Below are 13137 nucleotides of genomic sequence, written 5' to 3' on the forward strand. Positions count from 1 at the left end.
CAACAATCTCCGGCCCCCCACCAGAGAAGGGAAAAGTTATTTGGCCCTCACAGGAAAAGGTTTGGGGACCACTGGTATAAAGAGTGAAGTATTGAGTCATGGCGGACCAGTACAGCATGATCTTGATTGGGGTCAGGAGTTGATTCTGCTGGGTCAAGTTGGCTGGATGATTCTGCCATGTTCGGCTTTAACCTTCTGACCCACATGCAAAATCAACAAGTCTTAGTAAAGGTATGGGTTTTATTTTCTTGAAAAATAGACAGACAATTCTCCTTGATCCTTCCGGGAGCGGTTGTGTTGTGCAATCGGAGGTGCCTGGAATGAGCGCGGGGTTACTGGTGGCCCAAAATGAGGTGATCAGCGATGCAATATGGAACAGCTTACTTTAGAATGGTTCTGGTTGAAGCGTGGGGGAATGTGCCCAAGGTCCAGTGTGGAGAATGGTTCACGGAGGTTCCCGAGACGAGCGTGAGGATGGTGATGACTGGGAGCCAGAGAATCGATGGAGTGGTGTGGAGGGAGCAGCAGGTAGGCAGACTTGCAGGTAAGATCCACAGGAGGAGAAAACAATAGAACCAATCCAGTTGGAAAAAATCCAGAGACTGACCTAGAGACAGCAAACACAAGGACTATGAAACCACTGGAAAATACTGAAGAGACAGATCAAAAAACCAGTACTGTGGACTACAAGAGACAACTAGAGAGACTACCGGTGCACATTAATCATCCAGCACTGAGTGAAGGTTCTGCTGCTCCTTTATCCCCAACACTGATGAGGCTGATGAGATCCACCTGTGTAGGCTGCCCAGGTTCTTCACCAAGATCTTCGCTGGAAAAGATGCATCACTCACACTCAACACACATACAGGAACCCTGACAAATTGCTTTTTGTAAGTAAAACAAATAAAAATCAAAAGTTACAGAGCTTAAAGCTCTGTGACTTTTTATGTATACAGATATTTGATCAAATGTATGTCAGGTGAGAGAGTTGTGTATGAAAGCTTTTGGATCTACATCCATGTTGTGTGAGTGTTCTGAGATGACAGCTTGAGTTAAGCAAATTTTATGAGAAACCTCATAATGGATGTTGCTGTACTTGCATACAGCATCCCTGAGTCTTACTTTTTGCTGTAATACATTTACCTTTAGGATTCAGTTTTTATTTAGCAACCTTTAAATTAGCTGAGAGACAGAGACACATCGCTCAGCAGCATGTCTATATCGACTCATGAAAGCATTAAGGTTGTCAGGTTTTGGTGATAAATTTTGATCATTGTTCAATCAAAATGCGGACCGCTATCTCCATTTACAGAAAGTGAACCTGTCTGTTGTTGCAGGTCAAAAAGCTGACTAAGCATCTGTGCCCCAATGCTCACGGCAAAATCAACTTCAAAGAGTTCTGCCATGCAGTGTTCGCTATCAAAGGTAAGACCACTTCTGTCACTCTGATGACTTCCATCTGTATTTATTATATATCAATAGATAATAAGCACCAAGTTGTGTCTTTAGTTTACAATCACCGTAAAAAAAAAGTCCACCCTCTTTTTGGATGAGGAAGAAAGTCAGTGGTTGTGAAACACAACAGCACAGCTCTGGTTTGACCTGTGGTTGTTCATCCCACATGCATACTTGTTGTCCTATGGGAACAAAGCAGGAAACAGAAAATCAAAACCTGTGTGAGCTCTGGAGCATCTCACCCAGCCACAGATTTAGAGTTAGACATCGTTATGTCAGTCAATTTAAGATCATAAAATAGATTAGAATACCAGACAAAGAAAAATACATAGCATTTTTAAAAATAATTGCTTCATTTATTAAGGGGAAAAACATTATTCAGACCAACCTGGCTCTATTTGAAATCATAAATAAATGATGATTAACCTCAGTAACCTGGTCATTCCCTAACCTGAGTTACTGTCAAACAGAATGGGAATCTCAAAGATCTTATCCCGTTACATCTGGTGTGAATCTAACAGTATTTCATAAGAAGACATGTTACTGATCACCTAACATGTGGATGGAGAGACACTCTCCAGTGTCAGGATCTGGATTATTTGGTTTAATTGAGTTTTGGTGCTGAAGTTCAATTTGTGTGGAAACCTAAATGTTGCACAGGGTGCATAGAAATGGGATTTGGATTTCAGATTGTTGCCTTAAATTTAAATAATTATATTAAAGGAATGCAGTCTTGCCATCTAGTGTGTGTACATTAACCTCTACAGTCTATTGTATTTACACTATTACCTCTTTTTACATTTCTGAAAAGTAATTCCTTTACCTCCACCTCATTCCTCTTCTATCCTTCCGTTGCTGCTGCAGGTTTTGAGGAGATATTAAAGATGGTGGTTATCCCTCGGAGTCAGATGTCCCAGCACCAGTCAGTCACAGACAACGGCTACGTTTATCAGGTAAAACCTTTGTGCTAATGGTTCAAACTTAAGAAAACACAGCTGTGGGACACATAAATGAAACACTTTATCCACAGTGTCTGCTTGTCCTCCTTCAAACACGTCAACTAGAGCATCCGCCCGTTCTTCATCACAACTGTTCAGTACAATGTTGGCTCTTATCAGACCACTGCTGTAGAGTTAGGAGTATGTTTGAACACCAACGTCTATCTGACTCTTAAAGGATAGAGTTAATGCGAATTGACTGTAAAACATGATGTTTTCGCTGTGGTATGATGGTTGCTCAGCCCTGCAAGAGTTCAGCTCAGCTACACAGTTGCTTAGCAACAGGAGGACAAGTGAGAGAGACGGAGGTGTAGCCTTGTTTTGACAAAGATCCTCTAATAAAGTGATGCAACAATTGTTCAAGTGTTGTAAATGTTTTCATGAATGAATAAGTGAGTATATTTGGTGTGCATCTGGAATTTTTTATTGGTAATAGTGAATAAATATTAGAATTAAAATGTATATTCACTTCCAGTGATTAAATTGGGTGTAAAACTAAAGAGATGCATGTTGTCAAATAGTGTATGAGTGTGTTTATGAGATGCAAACATTTTAATGAAGAAATCAAATTTTCTGTCAGATTGTTGAAAATCCGTATTCCTCTAACATTATGCAGGATAACATGCAAAATCCACACATTTTAACCAAAGATGTTCCACAGCGCTCAGATGATTTGATTTGTTTTCATGAGAATCACCATTATAAATTACTATTAGGCTCACCTACATGTTTTCTAAGAGTTCTTTTCTCAGACATATTTAGAAATGTGATCTCTGAATCTTTCACTTAGCTTCTCATATTTTAAACAAATATGGCTGAATATAGACCTTAGACAAAGTTTTCAGTGGTTAAATCATAATGGTATAACAATACCATTATGATTTAACCACTGAAAACTTTTTGGATGCTCTGTCCAGATGAACTGGACAACCATTACAAACATAATTACTGACGATATTAACTCTAACCTCCAGCTTTGTTGCTAAGACAATACCAGTCTCTACTCTGGGCTAATGAGAAATGCAAAGCGTATAGCCAATAACCTAAAAGCAATAGCATTATGGAAGTTAGCCTTCAGTTATGTCGCTCCGGTTTTTCTAATAATCTCTAAATATGCTGCAGAACAAATCTATCTGGCTAATTTACTATATCTATTCTAATATTAGATGGATTTTTAATGCATTTTGTAAATATAAAAATAGAGCATTTCCAGCATTTTATAGTTCTTTATGTGCCACACACCTTTTCATCACAAACAAAATATGCATTAATGACTAGAAGGCAGTCTGGTAGTGAAAACTGTCCAGCATTTTCTTAAAAAACAATTGTAGCCTTATAATAGTCAAATAAAACCCAAAGTAACCAGTTGTAAATATGAAAGTCCTTTGTTGCATTAGATTGGGTGTGGCCTTCAGCAGACTGAGCCCAGACAGATGCATGTATTATTAATGTTTGTATCTGGGGCATACTCCATGCTACCCTGTCTGATAAACGAACATATTAATAACTCATCAAATGAATATAGTGATGTTAACATAGCCAAACAATAACTAGAACTACAGAGTTATCATCAACATTGTTCCAATTTGAAGCAAAGTCAGCTTTAAGCCAGTTTTTTCCGGAATAAATGTGGATTGTCAATTAATCCTGTTGATTAGGCTGAACTGCAGCAGATCATGGCAGATGAGTCAAAAATCCATAACAGCTTCCAGCCATTTCCATCAGTCTCACCTTACAGATCCATGAACCACCACAAAAAACTGTTGACTCTGTCATTTAACAGACTCAGACCACTAAAATAAAGAAGATACTGAAAAAGTATTTTAATTCAGGTGTGTCAGATCACCAAGTAAACAAAATAAATGGGTCCAGTCGAAAACTGTTTACTTACGGATCAATTCAGTTTGATTCAATTTAGTAAGATAAATTTTGTACATTTATACTCCCCATACTTACAGACCACAAATCCATAATTTCATCAGACTGGGAAACTTGTTTTTATCACAAGAAACATTTTGAATCTCGAGTCCATATTATACATAAACTGTGGTATTGGATTGCACTGGTATCTTTGCAAATATTAATTCTAATTTATTATCATTAATTAGGTCATAATTTATGATATGTTAGAGGGAAATCCCTATCCCTCTAACATAATGCAGGATAACATTATCTAGTTTATGATAGATCATAGTCATTATGATCTTATTCCTCTCAGTTCGTAAACTACATGATCTGCAGTGATGTTGTAGAAATAAAATAAAACAAAACTAAAGAAAAAACCTCACCTACTAATATTATTGCTGTTATTTTGACATAATTTATTTCATTTTGTATGTTTGCAGAATGGTGAGGTGCAGCTCGGCCCTCCTATCATCACATGTACACGATCTTACCCAGAATGCAATGTGTACAACGTGAGGTGTGGAGCTGAGGCAGAGTGTGACATGGACAGCGTTGCTGAAAACACCCACAGCTCTGACTCCCAAGAGACATCACAGGACAGGTCAGTTCCAAAAAACAAGTGACCATTTGGAACTTAGCGAAGCGTGTGCTGACTGAAGCTGTTGCTGTGCAGCTACAGACATGTGACAGGGTCGGCGTCGGCCCCTGCCGTCCCCAGAGAGGAGCAGTTTGAGGACTATGGTGAGGGGTTGGATGTAGACTTCAGCCCCAGCAGCCCTTGTCCTGAAGACGACAGCAGGACCAATGGCTTCTCAGACCTGGGTTCCTCACTCCCTTCCAGGTTTGGATTTTGTCTGGAAATACAAACAAATCACAATCTTTAATTTGGTCTAAACTAATTCTGAACACATTTGTTAGAATGGAAGCTAAAAAGGACTGCTAGCAACTGTAACTTCATTCCATCTGGAACTGTTGAAAAGTTGCGAAGCAGATGCTGTGATGCTGAACCATAGAGCAGCTTTAAGGGAAGAAGGTGCTAGTCACTTTTAACACACTACAGCCAGAATGAGCACCAAGCAGCTCCTCAGATGTAATAAGTAAATTCAGTTTTCCTCTAAATGTCTACCTACATCTCTTTTTGTTTCTTTCTTTTAGTCGTTTCCATTGATGATATAATTGCACAATTTAACTTTTCAAAAATATATTTACATAATGGAAACATGGCAATTTTGAAAAAAAAACTTCTTTTTTTTAATAAAAAGTTTTGAGGTGGTTTTTAGCCTTATCAAAATTGGTTTATTTTGCAAAACTCCAAAGGAAACACTTTTTATTTATTTATCACAAGTCACATGACCAACAACCAGATGTTACCATTGGTGCATCCGAAGATGGCAGGAAGTAATTGGAGGATGATGGCACAGCTTGATTTTTACTGACTTATCACATGAACAAACTTAATCACGTGTGATTTTAATTGCATGTCCTGTTTGATGGAATCACAGCAATTGCAGAATTATGTTTTCTTGACATCAGCATAATGCAAACAAAGTCTTGTAATGGAGATGCTGCTGTTGATGATAAAAATAGTTAGAGTCTTCCTTCTTTTACTTTCATTGTTTACCGTTACTTTTTTGAGTAAAAATGACTGGTTTGTTTTGTTGGTACATATGGAAGGTTTTGTCTGGTTTATTGGTCCCATGTTATGTGTTGATCTTGTTTTTCCAAACACAGTGCTGGTCATACTCCTCAGAAGATGCAGCAGCTGTACAACAGCGATCTGCTCGACATCTACTGTTCTCAGTGCTGCAAGAAAGTGAATCTTCTCAATGACCTGGAGGCTCGTCTTCGAAACCTCAAGGCAAACAGGTAGACAAAGGAGAAAAATTGCAATCCACTCGCGCCTTTGATTGTAGATTTACTTTTAACCAGAACCACTACCATAATACCCTGACTGCTGACTCAGCCTTATATCACAGATTTACTGCAGGACATGTGAAGCCATCAACACTAAACCAATGTTATGCATTTAATGCTCCAAATTAAGCCAGACTTGTATCTACGACAACTAATTTCAGACCAGGTACGATGAGTGGTTGCAAGGTATGCGAGTCATTGCTGTACTTGCTAAACTCACATCGGAAGGGAATTGAAACATAAATTGTTGACTGCATAATAGTCATTACAAACATACAGACAAACATAAAGACTAGAGTGGTTGTATTTGTCAGAGCAACATTGTTCTCTTTTTTTAAAGCAGGCCATTTAAAACCTGTCATGATTAGCTTGACTCATATTCTGCTTTGTGTTTCAGTCCTAACAGGAAGATCTCCAGCACAGCGTTTGGACGGTGAGTGACTGACATTCTTCCTGATGAGCTAACTTTACCTTTTTGTAGCAGATGTGAGATGTAGCAGTGTTCTCTGTGTAATGAGTGATCAGGTATTTTTGTCTTGGTGTCTCTGCAGTCAGCTGTTTCAGGCCAATCTTGGAGTTTTTGGCTCCAGTCAGGGCAGCAGCACAGAGGACCTGTTCACAGACAGCATCGACTCCTGTGACCTCGACATCACAGACAAGGTACACACACACACACGCACACACACACACACACACACACACGCACACACACACACACACACACACACACACACACACACACACACACACACACACACACACACACACACACACAAATGAAGTCTTACAATTGCATTTCCTCATATGCAATTATAAGACATTGTGTTCTACGGAAGTTATTTTACCAATTTTGGCCAATTCTAATTTATTTGATTCTTTTTGAATAATTATAATATATACACATATACTTATTATTAGAAAATGTACCACAGGTTATTTGATAAAGGTAATGCTTTCAACATATGGGGTGAAAAAAAACAAAACAAACAAAACATTTTCAGAATGTCAAATATTTACTGTTTAGTTTATTATTGATATTTCCATCTATGTCACATGGCACATACACTAATGGTATGTAGAACATCCTTGATATTGACTGAATAAGTAACATGGATTGTGATTCCTCTGCTTTTCTCACTCAGGTCAGTTATCTGGAGAAGAAGGTGACTGAGCTGGAGAGTGACAGTTTGGCCAACAGCGACCTGAAGTCTAAACTCAAACAGGAGAACACCCATCTGGTCCACAGGTGGGAGAAACATCCAGTACATGCTGGAGATTTTAGCTCCTGTGACTCAGCTTAACTCACATAGATCTAGTTTTATGTTATACATGTTTGATTAGTATGTAACGGTTTGTCTCTCAGGGTGCATGAACTGGAAGAGCAGGTGAAGGATGCTGAGACAAAGGCAGCAGAGACGCTGGGGGAGGAGATGAAGCGCCACCGTGAGGCTTACAGCAAGATGGAGAGAGACAGAAACACAGAGATAGATCTGCTCTGTTGCCGGTAACCTACAAGCACGCTGCAGAGGAGACTGCAGCACAGCCTAAAACATTAATTATTGTCAGACTGACTCAAACATTCATTTTGAGTCATCATCATCATCATCATCATCATCATCATCACCAAGAACACAATTGCTTATGGAGGCCATAAGCAGTGTGACTGTAGCTAATGTCAGTGACAGTCAGAGATCTGCTCAGTGCTGCTTTAGAGATATAGAATATTCTCCACAACAAGGAAGTAAACACTCTCTTCACTGGGTGTTTCTATTTATTATGAAGACTCTGTATGTACCAAAATCAAATCAACAATAGGTAGGTGAAACAGAAGCAACGACCTGCTGTAAACTGAAGCTCTGCTCCTGTCTGAAACGTTTTGCAGCCTCTTACAGACTTTTTTCCAGGATTGTTTTGTGTATAACTCTGAGCAGCTTCCCTGTCCCTGCTGAAGGCAGAATCCCCACATCATGATGCTGCCACTACTGTTTCACTGTAGAGATGGACAGTATTAGCTTCCATCACCTATTGTGTTTTTACATGAAGGCCAAAAAATATTTTATGTTTCAAATTTATGCTTTTCATTTAGGTTTTGCTTCACATTTTGAATTGCAAAGACATGAAAAATAATTTTATTTATTTGTCCACATTAATAACCAGTCTATTGAATGGGCTCAGTGCTAAAGGGACAGTAAGCCCAAACTAAAATGAGTGATTTTAATTTCTATGCAAACTTGTGCACAGGGTCCAGCAGTTAGAAGAGGAGAATGGAGACATGAGCGTAAATGTGAGCAGACTCAAGTCTCAGTCTGAGAAACTGGACCAGGTGAGTCAAACTGATGACAGGCCAGGGCTGCAGGACACTGAAAAAAAAACTGATGTTGCCATTTTTCTACCATTGTGATATATATAGTTTTGCAAAATGAAAAAATAAGAATTTTCAGCAGATAACTTGAATAGTACCTTCAGTTATGTTGCACTCCTGACATCTTGCTTACAGTTAATTACTGTTACTCTGATCTTACCTCTTCTTGTAAATATCACAAGCATGTTTGTTTCTGTATCTGAGAGTTCATGTTCTTATTAAGGAAAACCTTGCACTGGCGATATCAGTCGCAGTCTATGTCCATTTTCTTCTCTCGTCTCTTTCACCTTTGCCTCCATCATTCTGAGCGTTTGTGTTTTGACAAATGTGGTTAGTGTCTGATGTGAGTCATGACAAATTTAAGAGAAGGACAGTATGAATGGTAACCAAGGAGTTATTCCCTCATCAAAAACATACCTGGAGTGTTGTGTTGATTCTGTCATTCATGTTTGAGAAATCCTTTAATCTCCATGGCAACCATTTAGCTGTGTAAAACACCTGGGTGGATCTATCTCCTCCTCAGAGCTGCAGCTCCAAGTTTCTGAGCTTCTACCTCACAGAGCAGTCCTCCCCTCCAACTCTCTCACTCAGCTGCTTCAGACTAGCCAGCAACAATTAGTAAACACCTGGTGGAACAGTGCATCTGCTGAGCTCATTATAGGAGCTACTTCTCAGAGCCAAACTGCAGCTCTTTTATACATCAGCTCTATTTTCACAGAAGAAAAGAACAAGAAAAGAACACCGTCCCTGTGAAACATGCCTTTTGCTTAACTTTTAAGGTTCAGGTAAAAAGCAGTGATTTCTCTGTCACATTCAGTTTTCTTGACCTAGTCTTCCTGTTCACTCTGCAGGAAAAGCAAAGGATGACGGACAAATTGGAGGACACCAGTCTGAGGCTGAAGGATGAGGTGGACCTGTACAGAAAGATCATGGATAAGCTCTGGCACAACCGCCACGAGTTTCAGAAAGAAAAAGAGGCCATGCAGGAGGTGAGGCCGGCTTTCTCTCTGATTGTTGAAGTAGATCTGTCTTCATTCTTGTGACTTTTTCTCCTTAAATCTTTTCCTGTTTAGTTTTTCTGGTTGAAACATTGCTTTTTATAAAGATTTTTTTGTTCTGATTTTGGATATTATGCAGCTGGAGATATTTTTTGCTGCTACATTTTTACTTTTGCAAAGTTGTCATGATGCATAGCTATCATAATGTAACTTTTTTTTTTTTACAACCCAGAGCAGCTGATTTAGCTACGAGGCTAAATAACACCTTAATTGTTACCCCAGAACCAGACGAGAGTACATAAAGGAGAGAGAGGAACTTCAGGATTCTTCTACAATATGAAATGTATTAAACTCAAGCGCTAACAAGGACCCAGCTACATCTAGAATGCAGCGCTATGTGTTTGGACAAGACTATCTCCACCAGAACAGTGAGATGCTTCCCAGTTCCCAGTAACAAATCCAAGGGTTTTTGTCTAGATTTAAGGGAACTCAGTGTTTCAGCTGTTCTGCTGTTTTTTAGATGTTTACTTCTCCAATGTTTGGTTCTGGTTCTGGTGATGCAGAGCAAAACCAGAACCTTCCAGACCAGAAAGGTCTGGAAGGTTGATACAACAGCAGGTCTTTAATATATTTTATTTTTCTCCTGCATCCAAAAAATCAGAACTTCCCCCTCCTGTGATTCACCTGCACATATCAGGACCTCCTCTCATCCACACCATCAGCCTCTAATGACTATTTCAATAAACATGGATGTTTAGGGTTATTCATTCTCTTTGGTTTAAGTAATGTATTTTTAACTGAACTAACTAAAATTAATCTACAAAAAAAACCAAACACATTTTATCAAATATTTTGTATCTTCTGTTTGCAGTTGATTGACGACCTGCGCCGGGAGCTAGAGCATCTGCAGCTGTTCAAGTTGGAAATGGAACATCCTGGGAAGGGCAAAGGGCTGTCTGAGTTTAACGCCAAGACCAGAGAGACGGAAATGGAACATGAAGTCAGGAGACTGAAACAGGTCAATGAACAGAAAACACTCCGGTTTGCTGAGAAAAACCCTGTGTCTTTGTGCTGTTAAGTCACATTTTTCTGTCACTGATTTCACATTGTGTCCAGGCCTGTCATGATAACAAATTTTACGGTATGATAAAATGTCCCACAAATGATCTCGATAAACGATAAAATGTTTTGAGACAATTTCCAAGTAATATGTTGATAATAGCATTATAATGCAAGTCCACAAGTCATCAGAGACTAAGAAACTTTCATTTTGTTCAAAACACGCCACACTGGAAATGAAAGATGTTTTAATTATCCAAATGAAAACAACACAACCAAAATCAATAAATATAAAGGACATAGAAACCAAACACAACTGAAACCATAAATAAAATGGATTATAGAGTTTCTATAAACAAAATTACACACAAAAAATATTAATCATCCCAATGTAAATGACCAAACTCATTTTAATTTATTATGTAATTAACTGCTTATTGTGACCGGCTTAAATGTGTCTGTTAAGTTAATCAGTGTTTTTGTAGTGAGTACATTTAATTTAAATATAAAAATCACAAAGTTAAAATTGGATTAAAAACAAACATTAATGAAAAGACAAAACGTTAATAAAATTGCATTAACAATTAAAACCAATATTCATATTTAAAAGGATCTGTACGTTTGTACAATGAAAGGTACTTTTAAATAAGAATGTTTTTGTTGCTCTTTGCTTCAGGATTCATGGCAACATAAAAACAGTCCAGTGTTGAGGTGTTTCAGATCAGAAATAACTCCACTAAAAAGTGAATCATCTGTAAATATTTTTCAGAATGATGCTGCTTATAGCCCACTGTGTTATTTCTTCATAGGTGGAATTTTAATTTTATTACCAGCCATAAAGAGTCACTGATTCTATTTGCATCAGAATCAGTGAGGACGCCTTAGATTAAAAGCATTCAGTCTTTAGTGAACAACAATTTTTTACTCAACAGATGTTTGAATCTTTGCTTTCACATATGTCCTTGCAGTCAGGTTTGATTCTACCCTTCACCCACTGCTGCTGAAACACTGTTGTTGTCTTCGAACTCTTTCAGGAGAACTTTAAGCTCAGAGACCAGAACGACGATCTTAACGCTCAGATTCTGAGTCTGAGTTTGTATGAAGCAAAGAACCTGTTTTCCTGCCACACCAAGGCACAGTGCCTCGCTGCTGAGATCGACAACGCTTCGAGAGACGAGGTCAGGCTGATGGATGGAGCCTATGTCCATCCATCAGTTTGTTAGAATGTTTGTTTTTTGTTGTTTGTTAGAACTGAATCATTTGAACTTTCTTCCTCTTGTTCCTCTTACAGCTTGTTGACGCTCTGAAAGAACAGGAAGAGATCAACCTGCGTCTGAGACAATATATGGACAAAATCATTCTGGCCATTCTTGATCACAATCCTTCCATCCTAGAGATTAAGCAGTAAACTTTACATTTGTTTTAGTGTAGGCGTGGTAATTAGCCATGGCACCAGTTTCTATATGTCTGAAAGTTTGAATGAAAGGCTTCAAACACTAAATGGGCTTGAACATGTTTTTTTTTAACCTTTCCAGTCTTTGTCTTTTTTTTTGACCAAAAAGATGTTTGTACTTTTTTAGCTCATGCACTTCACCCAAATTTTGACATAAACAAATATGCTAAAAGTCAGGATTGTTTAACACATTCTTTCAAGATCATTTTATTGATCCCACAAGGAAATTATTTTGTACAAGTAACACAAAACACAGTAAAATATGAATAAATAGAATAAAAAAGAACGTAAAATAGATTTTATCTAAGTAGTAAGTTAGTTAAAACACCAGCTGTGCGGTATGCCACATCAGTAAAGTCTTTATGACACTGGCTGCCTTTAACCACAGTTTCAATCTGTTTAGGCAGGAGGTAATGTGGTGCATTTGGTGAATATTCACAGAGAAATATTCCTGACTCCATCATGTAGATGGTTCGACTGGGATTAATTCTAAACTTACCCAACATGTTTAGAGTTAGGAGCATTTCAGGGTTTCCTCAGGCACTACCTCCATCTGTAGTTCCATTTCTCTCCTTCTAATATTTTAGTGTGTCTGTTGGAACACAGCTGAAAGTTTACAAGATATACAGGGCCGTGCAGAGACCACTAAAAGGGCAGGTGCTCAAAAAAAAAAAAAAGGGGCACATCTAACCGGATTCTAGGACAGAATATTAACAAAGCCACACAGCTTTCAGAGTTTAATAAACAATGATAAATTACAAAATTGTGACATATACAATCAAAGCTAAGGAAAATCTCTATATAGAGCATACAACTATGCATATGTAAGATATTTTATTAGTAATTTCTTTCTGCAGGTCTATTTTGTTATAGGAAAGTCTAGCAATATTCAAACCCGCGATTTAGCAAGATATGTAAATCAGAGCTAGACCACCAGACATATTTTGTCTTTACAGAATTACACTATTAAAAATATAAACAAGGGCACAATGC

General features: G+C 38.2%; 1 protein-coding gene and 1 long non-coding RNA gene across 2 annotated transcripts in view; one reads left to right on the forward strand and one right to left on the reverse strand.

Annotated features, from left to right (window-relative positions):
• rab11fip4a (RAB11 family interacting protein 4 (class II) a) overlaps positions 1–12427 on the forward strand; it is an 18314-nt gene extending 5887 nt beyond the window's left edge. The window contains exons 2-15 of the mRNA XM_007575634.2: positions 1338–1425; positions 2320–2408; positions 4799–4959; positions 5032–5199; positions 6090–6224; positions 6670–6705; positions 6824–6932; positions 7415–7518; positions 7636–7776; positions 8514–8595; positions 9486–9623; positions 10504–10650; positions 11726–11869; positions 11983–12427. Of these exons, the coding sequence (XP_007575696.1) occupies positions 1338–1425; positions 2320–2408; positions 4799–4959; positions 5032–5199; positions 6090–6224; positions 6670–6705; positions 6824–6932; positions 7415–7518; positions 7636–7776; positions 8514–8595; positions 9486–9623; positions 10504–10650; positions 11726–11869; positions 11983–12099 (1659 nt within the window). The 3' untranslated portion in view covers positions 12100–12427. The remainder of the gene's footprint in view (positions 1–1337; positions 1426–2319; positions 2409–4798; positions 4960–5031; positions 5200–6089; positions 6225–6669; positions 6706–6823; positions 6933–7414; positions 7519–7635; positions 7777–8513; positions 8596–9485; positions 9624–10503; positions 10651–11725; positions 11870–11982) is intronic.
• LOC107833437 (uncharacterized) lies at positions 227–1329 on the reverse strand. Its single transcript, XR_001659186.1, has 3 exons — positions 711–1329; positions 385–607; positions 227–315 (listed from the first exon to the last, which is right to left on the reverse strand). It is a non-coding gene; the product is annotated as an uncharacterized LOC107833437 (long non-coding RNA).
• Positions 12428–13137: the final 710 nt, after the last annotated feature.

This window comes from Poecilia formosa, unplaced genomic scaffold (assembly GCF_000485575.1).
Source record: "Poecilia formosa unplaced genomic scaffold, Poecilia_formosa-5.1.2 Scaffold383, whole genome shotgun sequence".
Classification (NCBI taxonomy): domain Eukaryota; kingdom Metazoa; phylum Chordata; class Actinopteri; order Cyprinodontiformes; family Poeciliidae; genus Poecilia; species Poecilia formosa.